The sequence below is a fragment of the Vombatus ursinus genome, unplaced genomic scaffold, assembly GCF_900497805.2.
Source record: "Vombatus ursinus unplaced genomic scaffold, bare-nosed wombat genome assembly UNPS02013242.1, whole genome shotgun sequence".
Lineage (NCBI taxonomy): Eukaryota > Metazoa > Chordata > Mammalia > Diprotodontia > Vombatidae > Vombatus > Vombatus ursinus.
Genome location: NW_020953020.1, coordinates 6,692 through 18,753, shown reverse-complemented (window position 1 = coordinate 18,753; position 12,062 = coordinate 6,692). Strand labels below are relative to the sequence as shown.

The following is a 12,062-nucleotide window of genomic DNA, read 5'->3' as shown; positions in this document are numbered from 1 at the left end:
AGGATTCAGCAATGTGGGAAAGACACCCAGCCATTCCCCAGCCTCCAAGAGCCTGTCCCCAGTGACGGTCCACTGGGCCCACGCTGTGCCTTATGTCAGGCAGGGCGCAGGAGAGTCTGATGGAGTGTGTGACTGTGCATAATTATGTGTGTGGGGTCTGTTCGCTGTCCGTGCCTGAGGGCAGGAGTCTGTCTGGGCCTGTAACCCCACGACTCCCCACTCCTCGAGATGGCTCCACCAGGCATAGGGGGCAGAGGTAGGACTGGGCTGGGCTGGATCTAGAATCTCGAGCACTCAGTGAGGTCTCCGCTGGCCCATATCTCAGACCATCTGTCCAACTAGACCGGGTTTTCTCCATAGTAGGTCTGTCTTTTCCTGTCCCACATCTTTCTGCCAGGTAGCCACTTGGATTTTCTCTCTCTCACATACATAGGCAGGAGTGGATGGGTGGATGGGTAGCACAGAGAGAGGATGTAGGGGGGTGAAGAGTTAAACTCACACCCGTGCCCCGTTGTGACCTTGACCCCTACCGAACCTGGTTCGAACGGGTCAGCATGCTGGTTATCCTGCTGAACTGCGTGACGCTGGGCATGTTTCAGCCGTGCGAGGACATCGCCTGCGACTCCCAGCGCTGCCGGATCTTGCAGGTGTGTTAGCGGTGGGGAGGGGGCCCGAGGTCACAGGAGCATTGGGGAGGTCAGTACCTAAGTTCCAAATTTCTGCTCTGTGTGAACCACAGTCCCCCCGATCCTGCAGCACCATTGCCCCTCCGGGAGCAGGCCTCCTCTCCACCACTGTGGCCTCTCCTTAGTTCTAGCCCTTCCCCATTCAGAGTTGATCCCAGCCCCCTCCCCACTCTCAGGCCTTTGACGACTTCATCTTCGCCTTCTTCGCTGTGGAGATGGTGGTGAAGATGGTTGCCTTGGGCATCTTCGGAAAGAAGTGTTACTTGGGAGACACCTGGAACCGACTGGACTTTTTCATCGTCATTGCAGGGTGAGTGTCAGGCGTTCTAGAAACTCTGTTCTTCTGCTTCCCAGGTTCAAGGCCAATTGATGAAGTAGCTCCTCCTGTTTGCTGATATTCTTCCCAGTCCCAGAGTCTGGGGTGAACTACATCCCTTGTCCCTTTCTCCCCCTTGTCTCTTCAACTTGATTTAGTGATTTTCCATCCTGAGAGTGATATGGAAGCATCACTTCACACCTACAGGCCAGGCTGGAGTAATGGGGATGTCACCAAGGAATCACATTCCTGCCCCAGGGCTCTAAGTTTCTCTCTGTATATGTTTATCCTAAAAATAAAAAAAAAAATTTAAAAGGAGCAGTATGACTTAGTAGATGGGGAGCTGTCCTCCTAGCCAGGAAGATCTGAGTTCAAGTCCTGACTCTGACTTATCCTGACTGTGTGACACTGGGCAAAGTCACTTAACCTCTTAGTGTTCTATGAAACTCCATAAGACTACGAATTGCAGGCAAGGTGTCAACCTACAATGATGGAGCAACTTCCCTGTGCCAGTGAAATCACAGGTCCTATCTCTTGTCATTACATGGATCCTCAGCTTTGGGACTGTTTTATCCCTAACCAATCACGAATGTTAATTTGGGATGGCACCATAGTTGTCATCTTATCCAAAGAGAGAAATAACCTCTCTGAGTCCCTTGAGGGGGGAGGGCATTGAGCCCTGTATTGTTTCTAGCTACTTGTGTAGCGGGAAAAGCACCATTCTAAGAGGCAGGAGAGGATGATTCTGGGCCCAGAGCCACCACCGTTGTGCTACATTGGTCAAGTCTCTTTATCGCTCTGTGCCTCTATTCCCTCATCCGTAAAACAAGAAGAGTTGCACTAGCTAATCTCTCAAGTCACTTTTAGCTCTGTCGTTTTATGATTCTAACCTTTGCCTTTGTCTGAACTCCCAGCGGACTTCAGTATTCTGATCTCTCGGTGTCCCCTGAATATTGGCCTTTCTCCTACAGGATGCTTGAATACTCCCTGGACCTTCAGAATGTCAGTTTCTCTGCTGTTCGGACTGTCAGAGTGTTACGGCCTCTTCGAGCCATTAACCGAGTTCCCAGTGAGTGATCCTCTCCCTTGGGCAAGTGGGAAGAAGAAGAAATGCACCCCCTCTCCCTCCTCCTCCCCCAAAAGGACCTTCCCCGTTATTCGAGAAGATGGTTGGGACGGGGTGGAGGTGGAGGGGAGGGATGGAGACAGGAGCAACTGTGGGTGTATGTGTGTCTGTTGGGGACAAATCAAAGGGATTCAGTAAGGCTGTAATAGAACTTGAAATCTGCCTCTGGGGCTGTGACAACTGATCTCTTGGGAAGTAGTGATCTGAGAGAGAGAGAGAGAGAGAGAGAGAGAGAGAGAGAGAGTAGGACAATGGAAGTGCTAGGACAGGAGGTGGGGGTATAGAGAACATGTGGGAATCTCTACCAGACTGTTCTTTATTTCATTAAGGTTTAGAGCAATACTTCTCCTCCAGATTTTTGGGTCAATTTCAAGAAGATGCACTGCTCTCCCTTTCCCCTTTTTCCTTCTCCATGCCTCATAAGCTTGGAAGGGGATAAGGTACAAAGCTATAGCAGCAGTCCCCAGTCTGGGTTGCTCTTGAATCCCACCCCCACCCCTTGCCTATGACTTTCCTTTAGTTCCCCAGTGGTAGTCCCCTTTGCCTGTGGCTTTCTTCCTCCTCCCTCACCCCATTTGGAACATTCACTAGAGCCATTATCTAAATTAAACCAGAGATGGCGAAGCTTTGGAATATGGAGCCAGAGCAGCTTTGGCAGCCTCAACTCACTGCCTTCCCCCTTGAACTTCTCCATCCCCCAACATAGCTCCAGAGTCCAGATCCTGGGCCCCTATATAGGTGAACCAGTACATAGATGGGCCTTGCTGTACTGGGTGGGAGAGGAGGTGGGGGTGGGGCAGGGTTGGTCAGCTGTGCTTCTAGATGGTTGTGTCAGAGTCCTGGTGTGTGTCTGAGCGATGACAGCTGCATGTGACACTGTGTGTGTGTGTGTGTGTGTGCGCCAGTGTTTCTCTGGATGATTCGATGTTAAGTGCCTCAGGGGAGTCAAATGTTAAACGTGTCTCCAGGTGTTCTGCTGTGTAGGTGTTAACAGTAGCTCCAGACATCTAGGGTGTAGCATCCCCCACTTTCACCCCCACCTCAAGTGACGGATGGCTGATTTACTGGCCTCTGTCTAACCACCAGTGTAATTCCCTTAATGCAAACCCTGAAGAATTGATCTCTGCTGCTGTGCGGTGGATTTGGGAAAGGGGGGAGGCAACGAAGAAGCCTGGGGCGGGGGGGTGGTAAGATGTTGTGCAGGGGAGGCTGGCTGCAGTCACACGGATAGACCAATTCTGTTAATTGTTTGTGGAGAGGGAAACACAGGAGGCCTAACTCTTCTAAAAGAGGTCTGGGCAGTAAGGAAGGGACTTAAGGAAGGGTCAGGGCAGATTCAGACCATATACAAAAGCAGTCTGATTGAGTCATAAAACTGCAAGAAGAAGAGAGGAAAGCCTTCCTTTAATGGGGTGCGTGAGAGTCAGAGAGATCAATGATTTAGGGGAGGGAGAATAGCAGAGGAAATGTCAGTCTTAGATCAATTTCTGTGAATGTCAGGTTTACGTCTCCATTGATTCATCCTGATCACAAGATTAGGACTCCAAATTAGTGGATTCTAAAGGGGAGAAGGGGTGTATTCTGGGAATGAAGGGCCGAAATCTGGAAGGAAAGAGAGAGGAGATACTGGGGCAGGTTTGGTTTAGGCAGTTATGGGCAGCATAGAGATGGTGGTAGTCCAGCAAGCTGCCATCCTACCTTGCTTTCTGCCTCTGTTTCCCTGGTGATCCAACTCAGAGACATTTGGAATGGCCAGACAATTCTGACAGTGAAGGGGAGAAGAGGAATGGGTGGCGTTTATTATCTTGGCAAGTAAGGAGACTTAGAGGGGAAGGAAGGAATTTTAGGGTCTAAAGAGAGCCCCAGATGAAAAGTAATCATGAATCATTTGTCTATTGTTCTAGCTAGGTGGTACAGTAGATAGAGGCTAGGCCTGGAGTCAAACAGACCCAAGTTCAAATCTAGCCTCAGACACTTACTAGATATGTGACCCTGGAGAAATCATTTAACCACTGTCTACCTCAGTTTCCTCAATTATAAAATTGGGATAATAATAGTACATGCTTTGCAGGGTTGTTGTGAGGATCAGGTGAGAAAATATTTGTAAAGCACTTAGCAAAGTGCTTGGCACATAGCAGACACTTAATAACTATTTGTTCCCTTCCTCTCCCCCAAAAGAAAAAGAAATGGGCCCCCAACCCTTTTCCCCTCAGAGTCCCCTCAGCCCAAGGCAGGCTGGATTGGACTGTCCTAGGAAGTCCTTGATTAAATTCTGTCTCTGGATGCTTAACCTACTGCACCAATTCTGGGGCCTCTCTGCTGCCTCCCCCCTTTCTGCCCCCACAGTGCAGCCTCTGCCCACCCTCTAGGTATGCGAATCCTGGTCACTTTGCTGCTAGACACCTTGCCCATGTTGGGCAATGTCCTCCTTCTCTGTTTCTTCGTCTTCTTCATCTTTGGCATTGTTGGGGTTCAGCTCTGGGCTGGGCTCCTTCGAAACCGATGCTTCCTTCCAGAGAATTTCAGCATGTGAGTATAGGGATGGTTAGGGTACCTGGGAGATGGTAGGGGGAGACTCTTTGGGACTTGGGGTTAGGTCATCTTTTCTTCCTGCACATCCTCACTCCCTGTTTCTACTAGCTTCCAGATCCCCAATTTTTTTTCTTGATATTTCTCACCCTAATCCCTAGGATAGCCCTTCACACACCAACTCTAGGCTATCCTCCCCTATCCTTGCTACCATGCTCCCTGTCTACCAGCCCATACCTATTTTCCTGCTGCTTATATGTCCCACTTCCCCTTACTCCATTTCCCTGCCTTCCTGCTCCTTGCCCTCCACCATATCATCCCCTGTTCACTTGCCCTTCCATCCCTGTCCCCCTTCCCCCTGCATCTTACTCTCTTGTGCTCCCACCTTGGGTTTTACCTCTGACACCCTTCCCCACTCCCCTAGCCTCATCCCTGACTCCCTCCCCACCCCACAGCCCTCTGAGTGTGGACCTAGAACGCTACTATCAGACTGAGAATGAGGACGAGAGCCCTTTCATCTGCTCCCAACCTCGGGAGAATGGGATGCGTTCCTGTCGAAGCGTCCCCACGCTTCGAGGAGAAGGGGGTGGTGGCCCTCCTTGTGGCCTTGACTATGACGCCTACAACAGCTCTAGTAATACTACCTGTGTCAACTGGAACCAGTATTATACCAACTGCTCCGCTGGTGAGCACAACCCCTTCAAGGGAGCCATCAACTTCGACAATATCGGCTATGCCTGGATCGCCATCTTCCAGGTGTGTGTGTGTATAAATGGGCAGCATGGGGACCTGGATTCAAGAACCTCAGACCCCTAAGATGCCCCCTGAATTAAGGCCCCAGGACTCAGATCCTAGCTCAGAGGGGTCTTCTTGGGGTTGTGGGTATAGACCCCTACAAAGATGACTCCAGACTGTGTGTGGACCACACTCATCTCAGTGAGTCTCCCTCCCCATGCTCCCCTCCACATAGCGTGAGCTCCCAAGAGATGACTCGAGGCCTCTTCATCTTCTCCAGGTCATCACGCTCGAGGGCTGGGTAGACATCATGTACTTTGTGATGGATGCTCATTCCTTCTACAACTTCATCTACTTCATTCTTCTCATCATTGTGAGTGGCTCCTCTGGTTGGGATGGGAAGGCGTGGGTCCTGGGATTGGGTAGTCCTTGGGAGAAGAGGTAAGGAACAGGTTGGGCAGGAGACTTGCCAGTCTTTCCTAGAAAGGAAGGGTCACTCCCTCTGAATCCTCCCATCCCCCAGCTCTTAGGATAAGCTCCAGTGCAGAGATTCTAAACTTTTTTTGGATTGTGCTCCTCACTGTCAGTCTAATGAAGCCTATGGATCCCTTTGCAGCATATAGTTTGTTGCCTACATTTATAATTAGAGGAAATGTTAAATTTCAGTCAGATGTCAATGAAAATAAAGGTGTCATTTTCCTCCATCCAAGTTGAGGTGCTCTCTAAAATCTATCTATGAACACCTTGGCAGGGTCAAGGAGAGGGTCCATGGACTCCAGGTCAAGAACTCCTTCTGCAGAGAAAGACAGAGGACAGATAAATACAGAGAAAGGCAGAAACATAGACACCATTCTTAATATCCCAGACAAGCCCCAGAAAAAAAGAAAACTGAGACAGAGAGAGAGAGCTAGTGTGACAAACATAGACAGGTAGAATAGAGACAGGGACAGATCAGGAGAAGACACCCTAGAGGATAATCTTTCCTTCCCTCAGCTCTGTCAAGTATACAGAAGAGTTGCCCAGCCTGGCCAGAGACATCTGACCACTGGGGCCAATTTAATTGTTGTCTTCTTTCTGAGAAAAGAGGTCACAATGAAAAGGAAGAAATGTTTCACACTATTCCATAATTTTGTGATTGTTCGAGGTTGAAGATTGGCGGAGGAAAGGGTCTAGGTGAGGGAGGTTGGGCAGACAGGTGGGGGAACCAGTTTCTATTCTCCCACACCTACCCATGACAACTCTCTCAAAACAGTGCCCTGAAATACATTAATGAGGCTAATTATAATAATTATCAGGACAGACTCTGGGGAGAAAAATCTGCTTTGTCATCATGAATATTCATGTCCTTCATTCTGAGTAGTTTTCCCAGTTGTGGCCATCCCAGATTTCTGGTGAAACTGAGGCATGAATGGGAGGGGCGTGAGATAGGAAAACTGATGTATCAGTGGCATTGGCTGGTTATGGCCCAGGTGAGACATGGCAGATCTTGGAGTAGGACTCATGGGACCTGTGGTGGGCAGTCCCAGGCCAGCCTAGGAAAAGAAAGGGAGATGGGATTCTGGCATTTTTAGTCACCCTTCTCCATCCCCACTAGCTGCCCTGTTCCTCAGCCCTCTCCCCATCACCCAGGGATGTGTCTTGTTCTATAGCTAATCTCTAGGGTCCCACCCAACTTGGAAATGCTATGGTTGTCTGATTCCATGTTGTTCCACCATATCTCCTCCTCCCCAGCCTAACCCTGGGAGGGTCACTAAATTCATGCTTTCCCCCTTCCCATAACTCATCCCTTCTATTTCTTCCCTCCTCCCTTTTTATTCCCTTTGATGTGGTGAAAAGAACATTGAATTCAGAGTGGGAGGATTTAAATCCTGGCTCTACTATTCGTGACCTTGGGCCAGACATTTAATTCTTCTTAGTCTCAATTTGTTCATCTGGATTGGACTAGAAGGTCTCCTATGGTGGCACAGTTGATGAAGAGCTGGGCCTGGAATCAGGAAGACCTGAGTTCAAATCTGGTCTCAGATAGCTCTGTGATCCTGGGCGAGTCACTTAATATCTGTTTGCCTCAGTTTCTTTAATTGTAAAATGGGGAATAATAATAGCCCCTATTTCACAAGGTTGTTGTGAGGATCAAATGAAATAATATGTGTTTAAAAAAAAACTGAGCACTTAGTGTAGTGCGTGGCACATAGTAGGCTCTGTATAAATGTTTGTTCCCCCCCTGTGCCCCTTTTAGCTCTAAGCCCTGATACTATGATTTCTACTCTCCTCTGAAACCTCCTCCCCAACAGGTGGGCTCCTTCTTCATGATCAACCTCTGCCTGGTGGTGATTGCCACACAGTTCTCAGAGACTAAGCAGAGAGAGAGTCAGCTAATGAAGGAGCAGCGGGTTCGATTCCTGTCCAATGCCAGCACGTTGGCCAGCTTCTCTGAACCGGGCAGCTGTTATGAGGAGCTGCTCAAGTACCTGGTGTACATTCTCCGGAAGGCTGCCCGGAGACTGGCCCAGGCCTCCAGGGTGGTAGGGGCCCGAGCTGGCCTCCTAGCCAGTCCTGGTGGCCGAGGAGTTTCTGAGACCCAGCCCGCCAGAAGCGGGAGTTGCCCCCGTTCCCGCCGTCATCGCCCATCCATTCATCACCTGGTTCACCACCACCACCATCACCGATCTCTGGGTTGGCATGTGGAGCTCTCAGGGTCCCATTGCCCAAGTGGTAATGGTGATGCCAACGAGACCCGTCGGCTCATGCTGCCTCCGCCTCCTACCTGTGCCCATCCTGGGGGGTCTCCTGGGGGTTCTGAATCTGTCCATAGCTTCTACCATGCTGACTGCCACCTAGAACCCCTGCGCTGCCAAGCAGCCTCTCCCAGGTCCTCTCCTGAGGGTCCGGGTAGGAATGCAGGTGGAGGAAAGGTATACCCCACCATGCACTCCAGATCCCCACCCAAGGTGCTAAAGGAAAAGGCATTGGTGGAGGCAACCCCTGTCTCTGGGCCCCCCACTCTCACCAACCTCAACATCCCACCTGGACCTTACAGTTCCATGCACAAGCTGCTGGAGACACAAAGCACAGGTAAGCACTTTGGAGGTGGGGCTGACTGGGGGTTGGGTATGTCTTTGAAATAACCTTTGGTGCAGGGTTCTGATGGTGGAGACAGAGAAAAGGGACTGTCTAGCCTGATTGATGGAAGAAGCTTTGTCCCTACACTTTGGGATTACTCAGGATGATGGAGGAAATGCCTTTCCTTCCCTCAGAGACTCTCCATCCGATAGGGGAAGAAGAACATATGCAGAGGACATAGACTTAAAAGTTATAAATCGAGATGCTATGTAAACAAGCATGAATTAATAGCTGCCACGCAAATTGGGTGTGTTTAGTGGAAAGACCAATGGATTTCAAACCAGAGGACCTGTGTTAGAATTCCAGCATTACTGCTTACTACCTCCCTGTGGGATCTCGTGCAAGTGAGCTCTCCTCTCTGGGCCTCCATTTCCTCATCTGTAAAATGAGGTGGTTGCTAAAGGTCTCTACTGGCCTAAAGCTGCATCTTTCAAATGCTAAGGGAAGACAAAGGAGTAATCAGGGAAGCTTACTAGAGGAGGCATTTTGTGCTAGATGGCCCCTTCTGCTTGTCTATCTCTTAGTGACATGGCCAGTGATCCAACGCCCATTTGGCAAAAACCAGGCATAGAGCTGACCATTTCCATTCATCGCTCTGATAATGAGATATGTAAATGTTGTCAGGCATCCAGGCTGAGGAGCTTCTGATCTGTGGGCCCCAGAAATACTCTCCTCCTAAAGGAAGGGGCTTTTGATACTGCATCCTTAGACTTGCATAATCCAGGGTAATCCAGGGGATATAATTACAAGCAAGATCAGCCTACTGTTTATCTTTAGGAGGAAGCTAGGTGGTACAGTGGATAGAACACTGGTCCTGGAGTCAAGAAAAACCGAGTTCAAATACTTTTACTAATTGTATAATCCTGGTCAAGTCATTTATTCTATATTTGCCTCAGTTTTCTCAACTGTGTAAAATGTGGATAATTATAGCACCTACTTCCCAGGGTTGTTGTGAGGATCAAATGAGATAATATTTGTAAAGCACTAGGCACAGTGCCTGGCAGATAGTAAGTGTTAAATAAATACTTGTTCCCTCCCTCCCTCCCTTCCCCCTTCCTTCCTTCTTTTCTCCCTCCTTCCTTCCTCCCTTCCTTTCTTTCTTCCTTCCTTCCTTCCTCCTTCCTTTCTTCCTTCTTTCTTTCTCTCCTCCCTTTCTCCCTTCCTCCCTCTTTCCCTCGTTCCTTCTTTCCTTCCTTCTTTTCTCATTCCTTCTTTCCTCCCTTCCTTTCTTCATTCCCTCCTTTCTCCTTCCTTCCTTCTTTATTTTCTTCTTTCCTCCCTCTCTCCTTTCTTCCCTCCCTTCCTCCTTCCTTCTTTCCTTCCTTCCTTCCTTTCCTTTTGTCTTCTCCTTAATGACCAAGTTGCTCTTTCTAACCCCACACCCTTGAGTCCAAGAGAAAGATATTCAGGCATCAGCTGGGATGGGGTTGAGACAACAATGGAGGGTTTTCATCTGCTGGCAAAGGTGGAACCAAGAACCTCCTTCCTGAACAGCTTAACCTAGGCTTCAGCAAAAACAAACAAACACAAAACAAATCAACAAACATGGATGGTGCAATAGAGAGTCATCTTCACTGTAAACTAAACAAATAAGACAGAGATACTCTTCATAAACCAAATGCTATAGTCAGCATTCCATTGCCCTGATATTGCCTAATTCTGTTAAAATAGTTTTTTCGCCTGATTTTCATATTCTAATAAGTCACAAGGGCGGGAGGAATTGAGAAGTTGATGATGCATGGTATGTTGGAAAGAACATTAGACTAGGAGTCAGGAGACCTGACTCTGCCACAAATTAGCTGTGTGACCCTGGCCAAGTCCCTTCTTTTCTCTCAGCCTCAGTTTCCTCTTCTGTAATTGAGAGAACTGATGGTAGGGTCTGCAATGCCCCATCCAGCTCCAATCTTTTAAGATTCCAGAAGACTTGAGACCATCTGTGCCTCATAATAGCTGTCTATTTCTGGGGTTCTTTTATTTCTTTTTTTATTAATGTGGTTACAAAAGTTGGGCTCCTGGTCCAAGGGACAGCTCTCTGACTTCTGACCTCCTGTGTTCTAGGTTCCTGTCAAGGCTCCTGCAGGATTTCCAGCCCCTGTGGGAAGGCAGATAATGGGGCCTCTGGCCCAGATAACTGTCCCTACTGTACTCCAACACAGGCGGGAGAAGCTGAGCTGATGGACCCAGAGCTGCTTGACTCAGATAGTGAGGGCATCTATGAGTTCACACAGGATACCCAGCATGGTGACCACCGGGACCCCCACTGGGGGGCAAGCCAGGGCCAGGGCCAAGAGCCCAGCACCTTGATGGCCTTCTGGACGCTGGTCTGTGAGACTTTTCGGAAGATTGTGGACAGCAAATACTTTGGCCGTGGGATTATGATAGCTATCCTTATCAATACCCTCAGCATGGGCATCGAGTATCATGAACAGGTACAGATGGAAAGGTCCCTTCCTCTTCCTCTCCATTTTCCTTCCCCTTTCCTTTCTACCCTGTTTTGGGGGGAGGGGGGTGCTGGGGGTTGGCTGACTTCTTTCCACCTACACCTGAATAATTTTATTTATCCTGCTCTTACCTCCTTCCCACACAATAGAATGGAAGGGGAAACAACTGGGATTCAGGAAGTCTTGCTTCTAGACCAGGGATTCTTAGCCTGGGTCCTTCAAATGAACTTAGAACGGGAAAAAAAAAATTACATCTTTATTTTCACTATGATTGGTTTCTTTTGTAATCCTATATATTTTATTTGATTCATTTGAAAACATGATTCCGAGAGGGGTCTACAGGTTCACCAGACTGTCTAGGGTGTCTGTGACACAAAAAAAGTTAAGACCCCCTGGTCAAGACCTGTTGTTATTGTCAAGTTGTTTCAGTCCTATCTGACTCTTCATGACCCCATTTGGGGTTTTCCTGGCAGAGATACTGGAGTGCTTTGCCATTTCCTTCTCCAGCTCATTTTCTAGATGAGGAAACTGAGGCAAACAGGGTTAAGTGACTTGCCCAGGGTCACACAGCTAGGAAGTGTCTGAGGCCCGATTTGAACTCGGAGAGATGAGTCTTCCTGACTCCAGGCCCTTTGCTCTGTGCACTGTGGTGCCACCTAGCTGCCTCGAGGTCAAGGCCTAGCTTCTCCCCTTTCTAGCTATACAGTCTTGGGCAAGTAAAATAACTTCTGAGCCTAAGTTTCTTTATCTGTAAGATTGGGATAACACTATCTCCTCTGCCTACCCCAAAAGGCTGTGGTGAGAATCAAACGATATGTAGAAGGCATCGAGAAACTACAAAATTCATATAAATGTGAGCGAGCATCATGAGCTTCTGAGTGACTCTTTTGTGCTGAATGCAGGGGGGAGATGCAGAATGCAGTGTAATGGAGTCTGGGATACAAGACAGGGAGTCAAGAGATCCCTATTCAGGTTCTTTCTCCACAACTTACTAGCTGGTTGTTGATTGATTGACTAAAAGGCAGTAGAAGTTTCTTTTTCCCAGAAATAAAGGAGACGAAAAGACAAAAACAAAACAAAACACCAAAACAACCCAACTTACTAGCTTT

The 12,062-nt window shown here is 48.6% G+C and overlaps 1 protein-coding gene across 1 annotated transcript; it reads left to right on the top strand.

The window, feature by feature from the left end:
• Nucleotides 1-228: 228 nt before the first annotated feature.
• Nucleotides 229-10,941, top strand: LOC114040495 (voltage-dependent T-type calcium channel subunit alpha-1G-like; the record flags this gene model as incomplete). Its single annotated transcript, XM_027858620.1, has 9 exons — nt 229-256; nt 490-647; nt 863-996; nt 1,974-2,071; nt 4,498-4,657; nt 5,113-5,413; nt 5,673-5,765; nt 7,684-8,464; nt 10,571-10,941. Coding segments are annotated over exons 1-9 (2,124 nt in total), but the record flags the coding sequence as incomplete, so codon positions are not given.
• Between the last annotated feature and the right edge of the window lie 1,121 nt (nt 10,942-12,062).